The 16810-nt window shown below is 27.1% G+C and overlaps 4 protein-coding genes and 1 non-coding gene across 11 annotated transcripts; 2 read left to right on the top strand and 3 right to left on the bottom strand.

The window, feature by feature from the left end:
• Positions 1–1595: 1595 nt before the first annotated feature.
• Positions 1596–7257, bottom strand: LOC127290771 (H(+)/Cl(-) exchange transporter 5). Of its 6 annotated transcripts, none has more exons than XM_051319554.1 (12): positions 7137–7257; positions 6741–7032; positions 5394–5491; positions 4944–5130; positions 4506–4855; positions 4252–4413; positions 3894–4181; positions 3638–3820; positions 3356–3570; positions 2421–2981; positions 1951–2331; positions 1596–1857 (listed from the first exon to the last, which is right to left on the bottom strand). In XM_051319554.1, the coding sequence occupies exons 3-12, from the start codon at positions 5475–5477 to the stop codon at positions 1767–1769; spliced, it is 2502 nt and encodes an 833-aa protein (XP_051175511.1). In that variant the 5' UTR covers positions 5478–5491; positions 6741–7032; positions 7137–7257; the 3' UTR covers positions 1596–1766. The 6 variants fall into 6 exon arrangements, with proteins under 6 accessions (XP_051175511.1, XP_051175510.1, XP_051175513.1 ...); XM_051319553.1 differs by having other exon boundaries at positions 7150–7251; XM_051319556.1 differs by having other exon boundaries at positions 5394–5494; positions 7150–7251.
• Positions 7258–7376: 119 nt separating this feature from the next.
• LOC127290774 (uncharacterized) lies at positions 7377–8254 on the top strand. The gene is made up of 3 exons (XM_051319563.1): positions 7377–7535; positions 7851–8007; positions 8137–8254. Exons 1-3 carry the CDS (start codon positions 7482–7484, stop codon positions 8181–8183), a joined length of 258 nt encoding a protein of 85 aa, XP_051175520.1. The 5' UTR covers positions 7377–7481; the 3' UTR covers positions 8184–8254.
• A 267-nt stretch (positions 8255–8521) lies between these two features.
• Trnak-uuu (transfer RNA lysine (anticodon UUU)) lies at positions 8522–8594 on the bottom strand. Its single transcript has one exon. It is a non-coding gene; the product is annotated as a tRNA-Lys (tRNA).
• Positions 8595–8887: 293 nt separating this feature from the next.
• On the top strand, positions 8888–12428 carry LOC127290772 (actin-interacting protein 1). The gene is made up of 11 exons (XM_051319559.1): positions 8888–9247; positions 9636–9757; positions 9846–9936; positions 10070–10217; positions 10296–10463; positions 10548–10716; positions 10782–10910; positions 10971–11396; positions 11469–11747; positions 11912–12062; positions 12124–12428. Exons 1-11 carry the CDS (start codon positions 9232–9234, stop codon positions 12231–12233), a joined length of 1809 nt encoding a protein of 602 aa, XP_051175516.1. The 5' UTR covers positions 8888–9231; the 3' UTR covers positions 12234–12428.
• A 79-nt stretch (positions 12429–12507) lies between these two features.
• Positions 12508–16712, bottom strand: LOC127290773 (modifier of mdg4). 2 transcript variants are annotated; one of them, XM_051319561.1, is made up of 5 exons: positions 16349–16712; positions 16145–16259; positions 15546–15733; positions 15272–15448; positions 12508–13401 (listed from the first exon to the last, which is right to left on the bottom strand). In XM_051319561.1, exons 3-5 carry the CDS (start codon positions 15726–15728, stop codon positions 12718–12720), a joined length of 1044 nt encoding a protein of 347 aa, XP_051175518.1. In that variant the 5' UTR covers positions 15729–15733; positions 16145–16259; positions 16349–16712; the 3' UTR covers positions 12508–12717. The 2 variants fall into 2 exon arrangements, with proteins under 2 accessions (XP_051175518.1, XP_051175519.1); XM_051319562.1 differs by having other exon boundaries at positions 16344–16712.
• Between the last annotated feature and the right edge of the window lie 98 nt (positions 16713–16810).

A 16810-nucleotide genomic window follows, 5' to 3' on the forward strand; every position in this document is an offset into this window, starting at 1 on the left:
ATTTGTCCAGGCTCTAATTAACTATTTTTATGATATATAATTATCAAAACCAATATCGAAAAATGATTTAGCCCAAAAGAATAAATGTTGTTAATTGTAAATTCATTAAAAAACAAATCTAGTTAAATAAAAATAAAAATTCAACGAAATAACAATTTGCTTAAATAAAAATTCGGTGAAAAATAAATTCGATTGTGTAATCAATAAATGCGCTTAGAAAATAAAAAATAAATTTCCATAATATAATCGACATAAAACAAATATTAAAATAAAATAAAGTTTGGTACTGTATATAGCAAATGTTAAATGTATTCTCTGAAAAATGTTTAACATGTTAAACAGATACAACAGTACCGAAGATTTACGAACGAATTTTTATTTTATTTTTTTTTTAATAGAGGTGTAGGTAATTTTTCCTTAACATATGTTAAATATAGAGTAGATTTTAAGATGAATGGATGGTCTGGTGACACATCATAACAGAGCGGCAAAGTTCCATACAGAATAAATCAAAGTATACATAATGAGGTAAGAGGTGTATATATGTATTCAGCCTCTGGACTGCGATAAGCGAGCATTCTATTATTATATAGTCAGTGCAAAATGACAACTTGCTTTAATACAAAATTTCAATGATTACAAAATAGATTAATTGAAGGGAGGAAAAAAGAAAACCAATTTACAGAGCTGTGATTGTAGTCTTTTAATTTGACACTTAAAGAGACATGTAAATTATATTATTATGCCATAAGATATTTACAAATTCTTATTGTATATATTGATGTATACAATAATAATATTCATGCAACAATATTTTAAAAATTATTATTCCACAGTAGGACGCAATATCCAGTACAAAGAAATGTGGATATTAAAAAAGAAATAAAATGAAACTTGCACTATTCAAATATTGAATATTCCACATTTCTCCGTTTGATATTTAATTTATATAACAATAAATTACTTTTTTTTAAAAAAATTAAAATTAAAACTATCTGTTTAACAGATTATTATATATATATATAATTGTTCTTTTCTTTCAGTAGCATTAAAATATTTCATCGAGAAATTGAAAAGCGAGTATTTTTCTTCTATTTTTTGCAAATTGTATTTTAAATAGACACTCTTACATCAAGTATAATAGATATACGCTTCTATTGCAATGTACAAACACAAAAGAAATGCATACAATTAATTTTTCAAAATAGTGATAAAATTAGTTAATTTGTTTTTTTGTTCAAAAAGAAAAAATTTATGGGTCTAAAATATATTATATGGTCGAAATTCATTAGATATGACTTTTTATTAATCTATCAGTTTGTTCTTGTTCGACCGATATTATTAATAAATAAAAATTTTTTAAATAATACAATTCACGCGGTGAGATAAATTAAAAATTAATTAAATTGATTCTAATTTGAAAATTTTTGCGATCGCTGTATTCAAATGAATGATGAAAAATTGAAAATTTTGGATAATTTTTTTAAAAGAAATTCAATTTTTTAGAAAATCATCCTCAATATTGGATAAGATATTTTGAATTTTGAAATTAAGATCTGGATTCAATAATTAAACAAAGCGGTAGATATTATAAATTGATTTGATGAATTTTTAATTTTATTCACGCACAATTTAGTCTAATCATTTCTTTTTTTATTTGCTTTATTAGCATAACTGAATGTCAATAATAATAAAAATAATAATCATTACTATTGCCGAATGATGTTTCATTTTGGATTTAAAATATAAAATGAAACATGAGAATATTAATTAAATAATACAGAATTTGGATCTTCATTATCCAACTGCTTTACATGTCTTAGGACGTCTTTTTTAGTAATTACTCCTAGTAATCGACTGCAAAAATATCAGAAAATAAATCAAAGTTAAATTGTTCATTTAATGATAATTGAATAATTTAAAAAATATTTAGAATTTTCGATCACTTACCCATTATGCGTGACAAGTGTTTGTCGTAATCCCAATTTTCTAAACATATCAACAACAGCTTCCATTGGAGTTTGATCCGTAATTGTTATGGGTGCCATGTCGAGAATTTTTTTCAATTTTAAAGGTGGTGGCATACCGTGTGATTGAATATTACTTCCACTTGTAAAAAGAATAAGTGATTGTCGTGTAATGCCCTCCATCATTCTTTTGGCATTTGCAATAGCTAAATTCAGATCTCTTCTCAATACAAAACCAACTAAATATTGTGATTCTTTCGAAACAATAACTGGAAAACCATTGTGTTCAGTTTCTTTCAATAATGTTTCCACATCCTCAACTGTCATTGAATCCTGTGTAAGTACATGTAATGCTTCATTACGCCTAGAAAGAAAAAATGTAATTTAGTTTCCATTAAAAAAAAAAAATGTTTTTATGATAGAGGAAATAAATTGTAGAAATTTTGCACTCACTTAGGTTGCATGACATCAGCAGCTAATGTTGTATGTTGAAATTCATCTTTACTGTCTAAAAATGGATAACCGTTGAGTCCAATATGAGCGTCATAAATTCCCTGTTTTCCAAGTGCATCACCAACCCATTTACTTGCCATTGCTGCTGCCATTAATGGCACAATATATCTAACACCTCCAGTTAATTCAAACATAACAACAACCAATGAAACTGTCATTCTTGTCACACCACCTAAAACTGCAGCGGCACCAACCATTGCATATAATCCTGGTGTAATGCAATTAACGCCCGTTGAACATTCTTCGCTAAACATCCAAATATGAGGATAATTATAGGCGAGTTGTTCCATTCCAATACCAACGATACGTCCAATTATTGCTCCAAAGCACAATGATGGTATGAATAAGCCACAGGGAACTTTCATACCAAATGTAAATATCGTCAAAATAAATTTCAAAATTAACGCAATCACCAAAAGCCAAACAGCATCAAATACACCTGCATCAGCTGTGGCTACATCAATTCCCGAACCGACTGTCGTAAAATTTCGATTGTAGTCGCTATTAAAAAAAGGACTTTTTTTAGTACTAGAGAAAGAATACATTTTTCTTAACCCCTTCACTGTTATTGACCTCTATAGAGGCATAAAAATGTCGTGCCACCAGTGTGCATGACCGCTATAGCGGCATCTCAAAAAAAATAAGTAGACACAAAATATGATAAATTATCGATAGTTTACTTCATTATTTTAATAATCGTTTACTTCATTATTTTAACAATACAATAAACTTGTCAATGGGTATTCTTAGATTTTCGGGTTTTTTTTAATATCAATTTAAAAAAAAAAAAATTTTTTTCCCACATACGGGACACTGAAGCTTTATTTTTGCTACACTGCGAAGGGGTTAATTGAAAAATTCAATTGCTAACTAACCATATTAAATCAGCATTCGAGACACCGCACTGCCTGAAAAGCAAATAAATCAACTGACTTGTACTCATTCTTGTATATCGGTTAGGATAAGCAATTATTGCTGTTATGACAGTAACTGCCAATACTTCGGTAACTGGATATTGACCAAGTTTGGAAGTTTTGCGATAACGACACCAGTAGAGGTTTGCTCTAATAAATAATGAACCAATGACTCCCTGTAAAAAAACATTTAATTAGCATAAAATTTTATCCAAAGTTTTTTTTTCTGTTTATACTACTTACTCCAATTATTCCTAGCATCACAAATGGAATTAATTCAAAAAATATCCAAGGTTTATTGTATTCGACATAAAATAAAACAGAATGCTCATTTCCAAATGGATTAATTGATCGTAATACGAATGCAGCAATTAGAGCACAGAAAAATGATCGCCACAGTGTTTTTAAGGGAAAATAGTAACTGACCTAAAAAAAAATATTATTTGTTTATTTAAAGATTATTATTTAATTATTTATTTAAAGAACATTGGAAAAATACCTCTTCCAAACTGAACAAAACACCGCCAATCGGTGCTCCAAAAGCTACAGAAACACCAGCAGCTGCAGCGGCTGATAAAATTTCCCTCTTTTTCGCTTCATTTCTACCGTACTTGGGAAATAAATATGAAAAAATATTGCCTATGCAACACGCTATATGTACCATCGGTCCTTCTTTTCCTAAATTTAAACCCGCCGATACAGACAGAATAAGACCCACGGATTTTATAATAAGTGTCCATTTTCCCAAATATCCTCGTATTATGAAACCGCTTAAAATAGTTTTTATCTGCACGAATAGTGTAATTAAAATTTAAAATATATAAAAATAAAGAAAAATTATAAAAATTAATAATCACCTCAGGTATACCAGAACCACAAGCATACGGAGCAAACATTCTCACTAATGAGGCTGATAATGACGCAAATAGAAGAGCCCATGCTACATAGAATAAATATGAAATAAAATCTGAGCCAGTTCCATCTTTCGATTGTTTAAAAACTTCAGGCCATGTTAACCACTGAAATCAAAAGGAAGAAAAAAACACATAATTATTGACAAATTCAAATTCTATATTCTAATAAATATTAATTAATTGTAAATTACAAGCACCTGTGAGCAATTTTCTCCATCGAAATTTGTTTCATTATAACTCCAACAACATTGCTCTTTATTGAGCCAAAATGCTTCGGGACATATTCCAAATTTTAAATCTGACATCCATGATGCGCCAATATCAATAACACCAGCCGCCACACCAGTAAAAAGACCGACAAATAAAACACAAAGCCATCCTGACCATGCATCATGTGCACCCTTAATTAAATCCCAAATTGAATCGTGTTTCTTTTTCAATATATAACGATGTCGCATACGATCTCTCGCAATATCTCTTTGCCAATCAATTGTATGAAAATCATCATATTGACCGATTCCAGGAATGTCATCTGAATCGGCTGAAACTATTTTTTTTCATAAATAAAAAGAAATATACAATTAAAAAAATTTGTAACTTCTGAAAAAGACATCAATTTTATACACATGACTTACAATGTGATGATGCATCATCAAGACGAAGACTTCTCTCTAGATAAGCATTATTTCCTGATTTATGTGAAGCTGATTGTTGATTAGCCACAAGCATATCTTCATCACTACTTTGACTTCCAACACGACTTGTTGCACCGCTTCTTAAACGTGCGTTATCCGAGTTACCATTTTTTACTCCATTACCATTCTAAAATAAATGTCTACTTATCAATATTTATTTACTATTAAAAAAGAATTTTTATTCTCATCTGTAATGTCAAATTAGTGTATAGTTTTATTATTAATAAATATTTAAAATGGACTGAGCCGATCGGAAGATATTAAACATCATATTTCTCAGCAACTAAAGATATTGAATAAACAAAAAAAAAGAATGTAATGATTTTGAAATAAATAATATAAAAATGTAGAAAATAAATTGAGAATGAATGAGGGAAGTATGATGCCTACCTGGGCATCGACCGAGTGATAAGTGGCTAGTGCAGAATTGCTGAATGATGTTGATGATGTACCCTTCAGTGGAAATTTCTCCATCGCATCGAGCTGATCTGCTTTTTGAAAATTGCACTCAAATATTTAAATGTACCTATTTTTGTAATATACATATTTATATAATAGGTACATTTCATATTTCAATGATGCGGTAGACAGAATATAGGATTGGGAGAAAATGATTTCAATTTCTATAATGAAAAATTAAATGTGGAAAAAAAAATTTAATGAAACACATTATGAGTAAAAAATTTAACTAATTTATGTATTAGTTAAATATCTGCCGAGCGGCTTAATTAACAATTTAACTGCAAAATATTAATAGTTTTTCGATTTTTCATGCAAACATAATAAATAAATTTGAAAAATTGTCCACACAATTAAAATAATTGACATTATTATTTATATAAAATTAATTTGGTTATAGATCATTTAAATTTGTTTCCTATATCACAATTTAGACAATTGCTCTACTGTAACTGTTGATCATATATATATATGTATATATAGTTACTGTCAATTGTTTACAGTAAAATTTATAATACCTGTGTATTTCTTGGAAAAATGTAACAAAAAAATATATATTTGTTCATAATTGAATTTAGTTAAAAATAATATTTCATATAAAAGGATTTTAATTACACAATTTGTTATGTAACAAAGTGCATTGTCAAAAAGTTATTGATAAAATGACTTGTCATTTTCTTTTACTTTAATCGGGCAACAATTCATAATTTTACACATATAAAAGACAATTAACAAAAATAATTTTATCTTTGACATTGAAAAAAAATTAAGTGCGACAAAAAAATCAAACCTGAAAAATTAACTTTTTTTATCCACATTTCTTCAAATTGATAATATATTAGTTACTTATCTGAATGACTCAGTATATGCATGTTTTTATCTTAAATTTACTTTTGGTAAAATTTAAATTACTAAATTTAAAAAGAAACCAAATTTTTTTTGCAATTATAGTAATCTAATTATAAATCTTACATTTTTAACTAAATTGAATAATATCTTCTATTGTAGCAGAAGAAGTTCAAAAAATTAAGTGTATGATAGAAAAATTTAGGAAAAAGTAAAAAAAAACAACTTATTTTTTAATATAAAAATGGATGTTGTTTCACTTGACTTTACAGATGCACTAGTCTAAGTTATTAACATATGCAAAATTAATAACGTTATAATGAACTTAATCTGGTTATATTTAAATTAACAGATGTTCGTTTACTCTAAAATTAAGAGTTAAAAATATGAAAAACAATTGTCATTGTAGCATCATATAATATGTTGACTCACCATTTTTCGTGGTTTGTCACTGGCAAACTATTCACTGTAGATTATTTTCCATTTAAGGTGTAAATACGGAAGTTAAAATATATAATAATATAGTGACAATTTACATTGAACACTGTTACTCAACAACACATTATTTTTCCAGACTATATTTTCATTTCCAGTTTATAAATCCACTGTTTTAATAGTTTACAAAACATAGCTTTTATCAGAATTTCTGATATTTTTTTTTTTAATATTCACTCACAATTGTTGCATCAGTGAAATAAACAGTTTATCATCTTTTATAGCTGACCTGCAAAACGCAATAAAGAAAGTTAATGCACATGACGTTTAAGAGTTAATTGAAAATAAATAATTGAAATTTAATTTTCTTTGAGAATTTTCAATAAACTTAACAATATAATAATACAATATTTATCTGTAGTTGTCACTGTATTTTAATTTTAATTAAAATTTCTTTACAAAAAAGTAAACTATTTGACTGGGTCCACAACACAAGGTGCAGTCTCACGTTAAGCCGTTTCTACAATAGAATGGTTTCAAAATAGTGCGAACGTCTGAAATACGACAGTTATACGTAAATAAATGTGTTTCCGAACTCTGGTTATACCATAAATTTCCGCCATTTTTACATTGTGAGACGAGCTTTAATCTAACTTAACCTGGTTTAATTCAATATTCCTTTACATTTTAGAACATTTCGATTGTTCTACTGTACTACAGTGATCGAAATCAGAAAAAATGTCGTCCGTAGAATTGAATCCAAGACCTGTTCGAGTTTCTCCATTAATTAAGGTATTTCAATTTTATATTTAAAAAACATTTTGAATATTATTCTTGAAAATCATTAAACAAAGATATTTTTTTCACTACAAGTAGTTATTTTCTAACCCTTAAAATTGCAAAATAAATAACGATACTTCTGACTATTAAATATTATAATTATGTAAGTTGTTTGATAATTTCAAAAAAACAAGTGTAATTTAATGTGCATATTATTGTTGTAATTATTTGAACTTTAAATTTATATTAAAATCTGTGTACAATATATATTAATTCAAGATTTCACAAATTATAATAAAAACCTAATTTTTATTAATAATATTTTAGGCATGTCGATGGTCTTTGCTCATAACTGGAGTATTTTATGGAATTTATAATCATAATAAATTCAGTAAGAGAGAAGCAATGCTTAGAGAAATTGAGGAACGAGAGAGGCCAGCAAAAGAAGCAAAACTTGCTGCTGAGAAAAAGATTCAACTAGCAGGTAATTATTGATGTTCTATGTCTATAATGTTAATGCAACAATTGAATATATTGTTGTAGTTACAATAATTCTACCCACAATGATATATCTATTATCAAAATTTTTTAAATGATGTCTTTTTTATTTCAGCCGAAATGCAGATGCTTGACGAGTTATTAGCCCCAACAAAAAAGTAAAGTAATTCAATAATTAAAACTAGTGTAAAGAAAATACTACTAATAAAATAATTTTAATGTTATCAAATTTATTTTAGTATTTTATAAAATTTTTATTTACACCATGTTTAATTTATATAATAATGTTATTTGTACAGTAAACACAAAAAATGATTTAATTTATATCATTTTTCACTAGTGTTTTGGCACAAAATTGTACAAATTTTAAATACTATCAGTAAACTTAAGAACAAAAACCTATTTTATCATCTATTTAAAAAATTCCGCATGTCCATTTTTTGCAAAATTAATTTTAAATCAATATTCATTTGAAAATTTAAAAATAAAGCAAAAAAGTGCGCCCGAACAGGGACTCGAACCCTGGACCCTCAGATTAAAAGTCTGATGCTCTACCGACTGAGCTATCCGGGCGACTGACTGAAACGGGAAATATAATGTTTACAAGGTGCAAAACATTATTTTTTAAATATATTATTTTAAATTTCTACACTGATTAATAATAACAAAAATATATAATATAATGACATGTCTTGAAGTATACACTTCTTAAATACTTGTATATTATTTATCTTTGCCCACTGCATTATCAACTAAATAATGTACTTGCATATTTAGTAATTCGGCAGAAAAATAGATGGCGTCAAAGCTGGTTTAAAAAAATTATTATACATAATTAATGTTTATATTAGTTAAAATATGTTTGAAACATAATTTTGGTTAAATGTTAATTAGAGTAATTTATAATTAAAATAAATTGAATGAAGAGAAAATATTAAAAATTATGTTTTAAAATCAATGAAAATTCTTTATAGTTATGTATATAGTACAGTCAATGACAACCAAATAAGGAGTTGGCGTTGGGCGGGACAAAAGTAGACACAGACTTATGTTTATTGTGAGAGTGAGTGTATGTGTTGCACGGCATATAGATAAGACAGTTAGAGTTGATCATCAGAGTTGATGAACGTGGCTGAAATTATTATTATAGAAGAAAATTTACTGAATTTTTTATTGAAAATATATCAAGTCGGTTCAACTGTAATTAAAAATGTCCTATGAAACGAGTAAGTTTTTTCATTAAATTTTATTTTTGGATTCATGTATTAAGTGTATGCCGCAAGGAAACCGTCATGTCAGTCATAGTCGATGAGTGCAACAGAGATAGACTTATGCAAAATGCATGTCTTCCTATGACTGACAGGAGAGTTTTCTTTGATATACATATAATATAGCCACGTAAATTTATTTTATGATTAATAAAGTCCTTTTTTAGAAAGGATAAATGTGTATTTTTTATTTATATTTGTTTATTATTTATTTTTTAAATCAATTTTTATAACCTATTTATATTTAAAATATGAATGATATTTAATAAATATAAACTATTTACTCGTAAGTTAGAAATTTTTTTATATTATTTAAAAGCATGTTAATATTATTTTATAATTCCAGAATACATTTTTGCTACTTTACCTCGGACTCAAAGAGGTCAACCTTTAGTTTTGGGTGGTGATCCAAAGGGTAAAAATTTTTTATACACCAATGGGAATAGTGTTATTATTAGAAATATTGATGTGAGTATCTTTAAAAAAAATAATTAAATAAAACAATGTTTTATTTTTTGCTAATAATATTTTATTTTAATGAATACAATTTTCGTAGAATCCAGCTGTTGCTGATATTTATACGGAACATTCTTGCCCTGTAAACGTTGCCAAATATTCTCCCAGTGGATTTTATATAGCTTCTGGAGGTGAGTGTATTATTACAATGATTCTAAATTACTTATTCTATTAATTTAAAATCCATTGAACTGAATTTATTTTGAAAAGCGAATATAATAAATAATAATGATTGAGTTTCTAAAATTTTTATTTATAATTTAGATCAATCTGGAAAAATTCGCATCTGGGATACTGTTAATAAAGAGCATATTTTAAAAAATGAATTTCAACCTATCAGTGGTCCGATAAAAGATATTGCTTGGTCGCAAGATAGTCAACGTTTGATTGTTGTCGGTGAAGGTAGAGAAAGGTAATTTTGATTTTTTTTAGATAAAAGACATAATTTTTTTCTGTTTTTAAAGCACTGCTTTAATTATTTTATTCTTAGATTCGGTCATGTATTTATGGCAGAAACTGGAACATCTGTGGGTGAAATATCAGGGCAAAGCAAATCGATTAATTCTTGTGATTTTCGACCAACAAGACCATTTAGACTGATTACTGGAAGTGAGGATAATACAATTGCAGTTTTCGAGGGTCCACCGTTTAAATTTAAGTAAGATTTACTTTTTAAATAAATACTTTCTTCTTTTTATTCAACTATAGTTATTGTAATAATAATTGTTTTTTTTCAATTTAGAATGACCAAACAAGATCACACTCGTTTCGTTCAGGCAGTACGTTATTCACCAACGGGAAATCTTTTTGCTTCCGCAGGATTTGATGGAAAAGTATTTATTTACGATGGTGTATCTTCGGAAATAATTGGCGAAGTTGGTTCACCAGCTCATCAAGGCGGAGTTTATGGAGTAAGAAAAATGAAAATTTCACTTTTGACAAAAGAAAAAAGAAATTAAACAAATCATTTTAATAGGTTGCATGGAAACCAGATGGTACACAATTATTGACAGCGTCCGGTGATAAAACATGTAAATTATGGGATGTTGAAACACGAACAATGATTTGTGAATTTAATATGGGATCGACAGTTGATGATCAACAAGTAAGAAAACAATTTTAGAATTAAATCATAAAAATGGTGATGGTAATAATTTTTTTACAGGTCAGTTGTTTGTGGCAAGGAACGAATTTATTAACAGTTTCTCTAAGTGGATTTATAAATTATCTTAACGTTGATGATCCCACGAAGCCATTGAAAATAATAAAAGGACACAATAAACCAATAACAGTGTTAGCATTAAGTCCCGATAGAACGTCAATTTATACTGGTTCTCATGATGGATTTATAACAAAATGGAATGCAATTAGTGGTGAAAATGATCGAATTGATGGTCAAGGACATGGAAATCAAATTAATGGAATGAAAGCAGCTGATAGTTATTTATATACAGCTGGGATTGACGATACCTTGCGAGTTGTTGATTTGGAAACAAATGTCTATATTGATTCAGCTGCATTAAAATTGGATTCACAACCACGTGGTCTTGATATACATGGAAATATTGTTGTTGTTGCATCTGTTAAGCAGGTACTATTCAGCAAATTAAAAAAAAAATAATTATTTCTCTAATATAAACACACAGCAAGTAATTTTTTACAGTTAACTGTTATTCAAGATAGAAAGAAAGTATCAACATGTTCTGTTAATTATGAACCGTCGTGTATTTCAATTAATCAAGAAAATGGAGAGGTTGCAGTTGGTTCGGCTTCCGATAATAAAGTTTACATTTATACGTTAGATGGAGTAAAACTTTCTCCCAAGACTGAATTGGAACATTTAGGTCCAGTAACAGACGTTGCCTATAGTCCTGATAATAAATATTTGGTTGCTTGCGATGCAAATAGAAAAGTGATTTTATATTCTCTTCCGGAATATAAGGTAAATTTTGAATTTCATTTAAATTTACTTTTTTTCATATTACTAACACGTTTTTTTGGTAAATTTCTAACTTGCTGGGTTTTTTCTATAGAAGGTAAGTGTCAACATGTAAAATTGATTTTTATTAATAAATTTAGTTAAAATGTGAATTATTTTATGTTTAGTTTGCACATAACCGAGAATGGGGTTTTCATAATGCGAGAGTTAATTCTGTCGCCTGGTCACCGGATTCAATTATGGTAGCAAGTGGTAGCCTTGATACGACTATCATAATTTGGAGTGTGACAAATCCAGCGAAACACACAATTATTAAAAGTATGTTTAGATTTTTTTTTAATTAGATTGCTAAATTAATATTTTTAACCATATTTTTCAGATGCACATCCGCAAAGTCAAATTACTCGTCTTGTTTGGTTAGACGAAGAAACTTTGATTTCTGTTGGTCAAGACTGCAATACAAAAATATGGCGTATAGAGAAGATTTAATTTTCTTTTTTCTTTTTAAATATTAAACCACAATGGTTTTTTTTATTACTTGTGGCATAACTAACTACAAATGCATTTTTATTTATTTATCATATAACTTTAGATTTATTGTATATTTTTTTGTAATACATTTCTCGATGATAAGACAAGTATTGTTTAACATTAACAATAATAAACAACTTTTTAAATTTCGTATTCCTTTTTTCTAATTTCAAAACATTTCATTTATCTCATTTCAAATGTGTATTTTCAAACGCAAGACGTACACAAAGACTTAAATTCTAAAATGTCTTTATTAAAACGATTTAACGATAACAAGAAAAACAATAAAATTCATTTAAACATTGAAAATTTTGACACACGCACACATTCTTCCTCTCTTTCTCTCTCTCTCTCATTCTATTCTTCGAAAACTAAATTATTTGTATAATTTTTTTTAATATACAACTTTGTTATATATGTATAAATAAAGTGAAAATTCGTATTATGATTTCGATGAATATCGAGAACGTTTTTGTGGTGATGTTACTGGATGTCTGTATGAAACATGTTTTCTGAGAGCATCACGTGAACGTGATACATGAGAACATGCTGCACAGCTATAGGAACTATTACTATGTGTTTCCATATGAACTCTTAAATTATATTGATTACTCAATTGTTTGCCACAAACTAAACATGTTACGCTTGTTTTATTACATGTTTGTGATTGTCTATTTGATAATGAGCCAGAGATAAATTTTAAATTTGTATCTAAAATTGGTAGTAATTTTGAATTATTATCTTCAATTATTGTATTATTTGACTCATCAACAATTGATGATGATTCATCATTAACATTTGTTGGATAATTAGTTTCAATTGTTGTTGTTTTTGTTTTTATAGGTGTTACACTTCCAATCACAGGCTTTCTTTCTCTTTGGTTTAATTTTGCATTTATCGAATAATAAGGTTGTGTTTTAACACTATAAGGCATACTATCTAAATCGTTTGATAATTCTTCATCTATACTGTCTACCGCATAATTATATGGTACCGATTCCAATTCTGAATTTAAGGTATTGTCTTTTATTTCTGTTTTTATTGCCGCATTATTTGTCACATCTTTATCTTGTGATGATGGATTTGATGAATCAACGATCATTCCGTTATCGTAGTTTGAATTTATCTAAAGTATAACATTTTTAATTAAATTTAATCACTTAAAAGAATGTAGTTAGTTTAAAAAAAATTAAAACAAGTAAATTTTGAGAAAAATTCTCAACTTTTTTTTTAATTGACAAAATCATCTCTCAAGCTGGTAAAAATTAATTAACAATTAATGTAAAGTTTATTTTAAAAAAATAATTTATGTACGTAGAACCATTCCACCATGAGAATAAAGGATCAGTACATTGTCAAACCAGCTTGAGGGATTTTTAGTTAAGTGGACAAAAAAAATTAATATCGTGGTTATGTTAAAGCTGGCGTGAATGAATCTGAGATAATTGTAAAAAAAAAATTCCCATTTCGTTTCGATCGTATTTTAAGTTTCAATTTAATTTAGAGAAAAAAAAATTGGAAATAACTCAAAATATTTTCTAAACTTTTTTGCTAACAACTATTAAAAATGTAAAATAAAAATCATGAATAATCTATATTTTATAAATATACCTGTAAATTCATTCTATGGGATAAAGTTCCATGGGATGCATCCACTTGCATTTAGTTGCAACACACACAACGATTCTTGATCTCGTGGATATCGTTTTTATTCATTATCGTTCCTTTGATGCACATTATTGATTATAAAATGCACTGGCTTAAATCCTGTGTGAAGTACTTCTTGAGGAACGACAGTGAATTGTATTTAAGTGACCTGAACAAAACAACACGATCATAGGGTGATAAAAAGAGATTAGAAAGGGTACAAGCAAATGTTTATTTGTTAGTTTTTTTCTTTTCGAAATTAATATAGGAATTAGGGACAACTGGATTGACTATGTAAAATCATGGGACCCATTAATTCTACTAATGGTGGTGATACTACATTCTACATTTTCTAAAAAAAATAAATAATTTAGAACCTAAATTAAAAATTAGAAAGGATAAATTGAATTTACACGCTTTAAACTTCAATTTAATATTTTAGCGTCTTTGGATAATTTCATAATCCCTCGTGCACTAAACACCTCAATCAAAATAAAAAAGGAACCTAATTTCATATGAAAATACTTTTAAGAAAGCAATAATAAATTTTAGACTCCTGTATGCTTAATTTAAAAGTATATCTTAAATCAGCATTAAGTGCCTTCATGCAATTTTAATATTTTTCTTGTAGTAAAATAAACAAATATGTTTAATAAAACCACTAATAATTTTAAAAAGAAATCTCAATTGCAAATTAAAAAATTTTATATTTAAAAAATTAATTTTGAATCTTTTTGCTCGTTACTCATTTCTTAAAATTTCAAATGAAACTATTTAAAAACTATCTCAAAAATTACTTTTATTTATTTATAATAAAGAACAAAAATTAATAGAATTTTATTATCACGATACCTGTTAATGATGACTTCTCAAGTTGTAATTCCTGCTCTCGCTAAAAATTTTAACTGAAAGAAGCATGTGAGAGGATATTTTCTGTATCGAATCTCAATTTTCTATACTCAAAATATTGATCGGAAAATTTATTTGTTAATCCAAGAATTTTTTCAATTTTTTAAATATTCAGAATATCGATTCAAAATCATGTTATATATCATGAATAATTTTAAATCAATTGAAATTTTAACTATGTACCGAATTTTTATATTGACTTTGATACTGATTAAATTTTTTCAAAAAAAATTTAATAGAGAAATTCCAAAAATTTACCGGAACCGAATTAGAATATATTTTTAAGAAACGAGTAACGATACTAAGATTAGAGTATAATTAAACGCAAATGAGTTTCAACAAAAAATTATATCGAGAATTTCGTTAGAAAATAAAAAAATACATCAGACAATGTTATAAATTAGAATTAATAAGTCATGCTAATAATAAAAAAGACGTACCCCAGCAATATCGGCTAATCCACGAATGTGTAAAGTGTCTGCCATTGCCAATAATGCTGGCAATTGTTCCTGATATATGTTTACTTCTCCATTATACATAAATGTGACTAATGCACATAAATTTGAATATTCCATGCCTGGTAAAACAATAACAGGATGCTGAGAAGCATTCAAGTCCTGAAATTTATGCAAAAAAAAAATATATATATATATATATAAACTAAGTTTAAATAAAAATATTGATTCCCCAAAATTTCAAATAAAAATACATTACTTTAAATAATTCTTTGAAGTAAAAACTACATGCTGAAAGAATTATCCTATGAGCATGAATGTGTCTGCCACCAGCACTTAAAGTGACGTCTGTAAGGTGACCTCCATCCAATAACTTTGGTAAAGAACTTAAAAGTGTGTTTTGGAAGTTGTGCCAGCGTAAGCAAAATTGTTGACCCTCCATACTTCCTGACAATATGTAAATTATACATTCTTAAAACATTTTACACAAGACATTTTTTTTTAATTATAAAATTAATTAATTAGAACAACATAATTAAAATAACTCTAATCTAAAAAATAAAACTAATTCATAATTATTTAAGTATAAACTTTCACAAGTTATATGTATATCACATATGTGATAAAAAATAAATTTACACTTTTATTTAAACATAAATCAAGCGTTATATTTTAAAAATTAACAATTAATACTGAAGAATTATTATCAATAAGGAAATAAATATTTGAAAATTGTTATTTGAAATTTTTATAAATCATTCTGAGTATGATGAATTTAAATAAAGGTTATGTATTTCAAGGTTTTTATAATAATAATAATAAAGCATTTTGTTGCTTCTGAAAATGGAAACAACTTACTTTTAACGAAAAAGATCACTTATTAAAGAACCAATGGGTCAACTGTTTGCGATCCAGCCAAATCTATTATTGTCCTGAGCCACGGCTGGAGGAACTTGGCATGCTATGTTTATCCCTTTCAAAATAAGTTGACAAATATTTTAAATCCTAATAATAATTATATACAAATAGAATCAATTATTTTTATTACTATAATTACCTTACCTTTTCTTAAGTAAGAAAATCTTCCTTCACTTTATATATCACGTAAAACTAACAAAATAGCGCCACTGTCGCGCTTAAAAGGTAGACATTTAAATTTTGACCTTGTTGAACATAAAAATATAGCTTTTTTTCAATTTAAATGTCATTGTCACACTCCACACTACAATAGCATTATTCAAAATACAACTTTAAAATATTATTTTAAACTTTATTTAGACAATATATTTTTTTAAACTTATTACAAATATAAAAGTACAACTGATGTTGAAGTGTTATGTACTAAGAACCATAAGGGTTTCACTATACAAAAGAAAAAGAAAGAAATGAAACAATTAAATAAGGATTGATCCATGTAAAATCGATTTCCACATATAGTATGTAGAACTTCTCTTGTTTCATTTCTTTGATTCACATTTCAGATGTTCTACTTTATAAATCTACCGTTACAGCAGGGTTGTGTAG

The sequence above is a fragment of the Leptopilina boulardi genome, unplaced genomic scaffold (assembly GCF_019393585.1).
Source record: "Leptopilina boulardi isolate dan_hultmark-lab unplaced genomic scaffold, ZJU_Lbou_2.1 LbouV2_80, whole genome shotgun sequence".
In the NCBI taxonomy this organism is placed as follows: Eukaryota; Metazoa; Arthropoda; class Insecta; order Hymenoptera; family Figitidae; genus Leptopilina; species Leptopilina boulardi.

Excerpts from the sequence above, each read along its gene's own strand:
- LOC127290771 (XM_051319554.1), bottom strand. The coding sequence starts at position 5,477 with ATGGAGAAATTTCCACTGAAGGGTACATCATCAACATCATTCAGCAAT. Across the intron at positions 4,856-4,943 it reads TGATGATGCATCATCACATT|TTTCAGCCGATTCAGATGAC; the intron begins GTAAGTCATGTG and ends GAAAAAAAATAG. Across the intron at positions 2,332-2,420 it reads GCTGATGTCATGCAACCTAA|GCGTAATGAAGCATTACATG; the intron begins GTGAGTGCAAAA and ends TTTTCTTTCTAG.
- LOC127290774 (XM_051319563.1), top strand. The coding sequence starts at position 7,482 with ATGTCGTCCGTAGAATTGAATCCAAGACCTGTTCGAGTTTCTCCATTA. Across the intron at positions 7,536-7,850 it reads GAGTTTCTCCATTAATTAAG|GCATGTCGATGGTCTTTGCT; the intron begins GTATTTCAATTT and ends ATAATATTTTAG. Across the intron at positions 8,008-8,136 it reads GAAAAAGATTCAACTAGCAG|CCGAAATGCAGATGCTTGAC; the intron begins GTAATTATTGAT and ends TTTTTATTTCAG.
- LOC127290772 (XM_051319559.1), top strand. Across the intron at positions 10,218-10,295 it reads GTCGGTGAAGGTAGAGAAAG|ATTCGGTCATGTATTTATGG; the intron begins GTAATTTTGATT and ends TTTTATTCTTAG. Across the intron at positions 10,911-10,970 it reads CGACAGTTGATGATCAACAA|GTCAGTTGTTTGTGGCAAGG; the intron begins GTAAGAAAACAA and ends ATTTTTTTACAG.
- LOC127290773 (XM_051319561.1), bottom strand. The coding sequence starts at position 15,728 with ATGGAGGGTCAACAATTTTGCTTACGCTGGCACAACTTCCAAAACACA. Across the intron at positions 15,449-15,545 it reads ACTTCAAAGAATTATTTAAA|GACTTGAATGCTTCTCAGCA; the intron begins GTAATGTATTTT and ends CATAAATTTCAG. Across the intron at positions 13,402-15,271 it reads GATTAGCCGATATTGCTGGG|ATAAATTCAAACTACGATAA; the intron begins GTACGTCTTTTT and ends GTTATACTTTAG.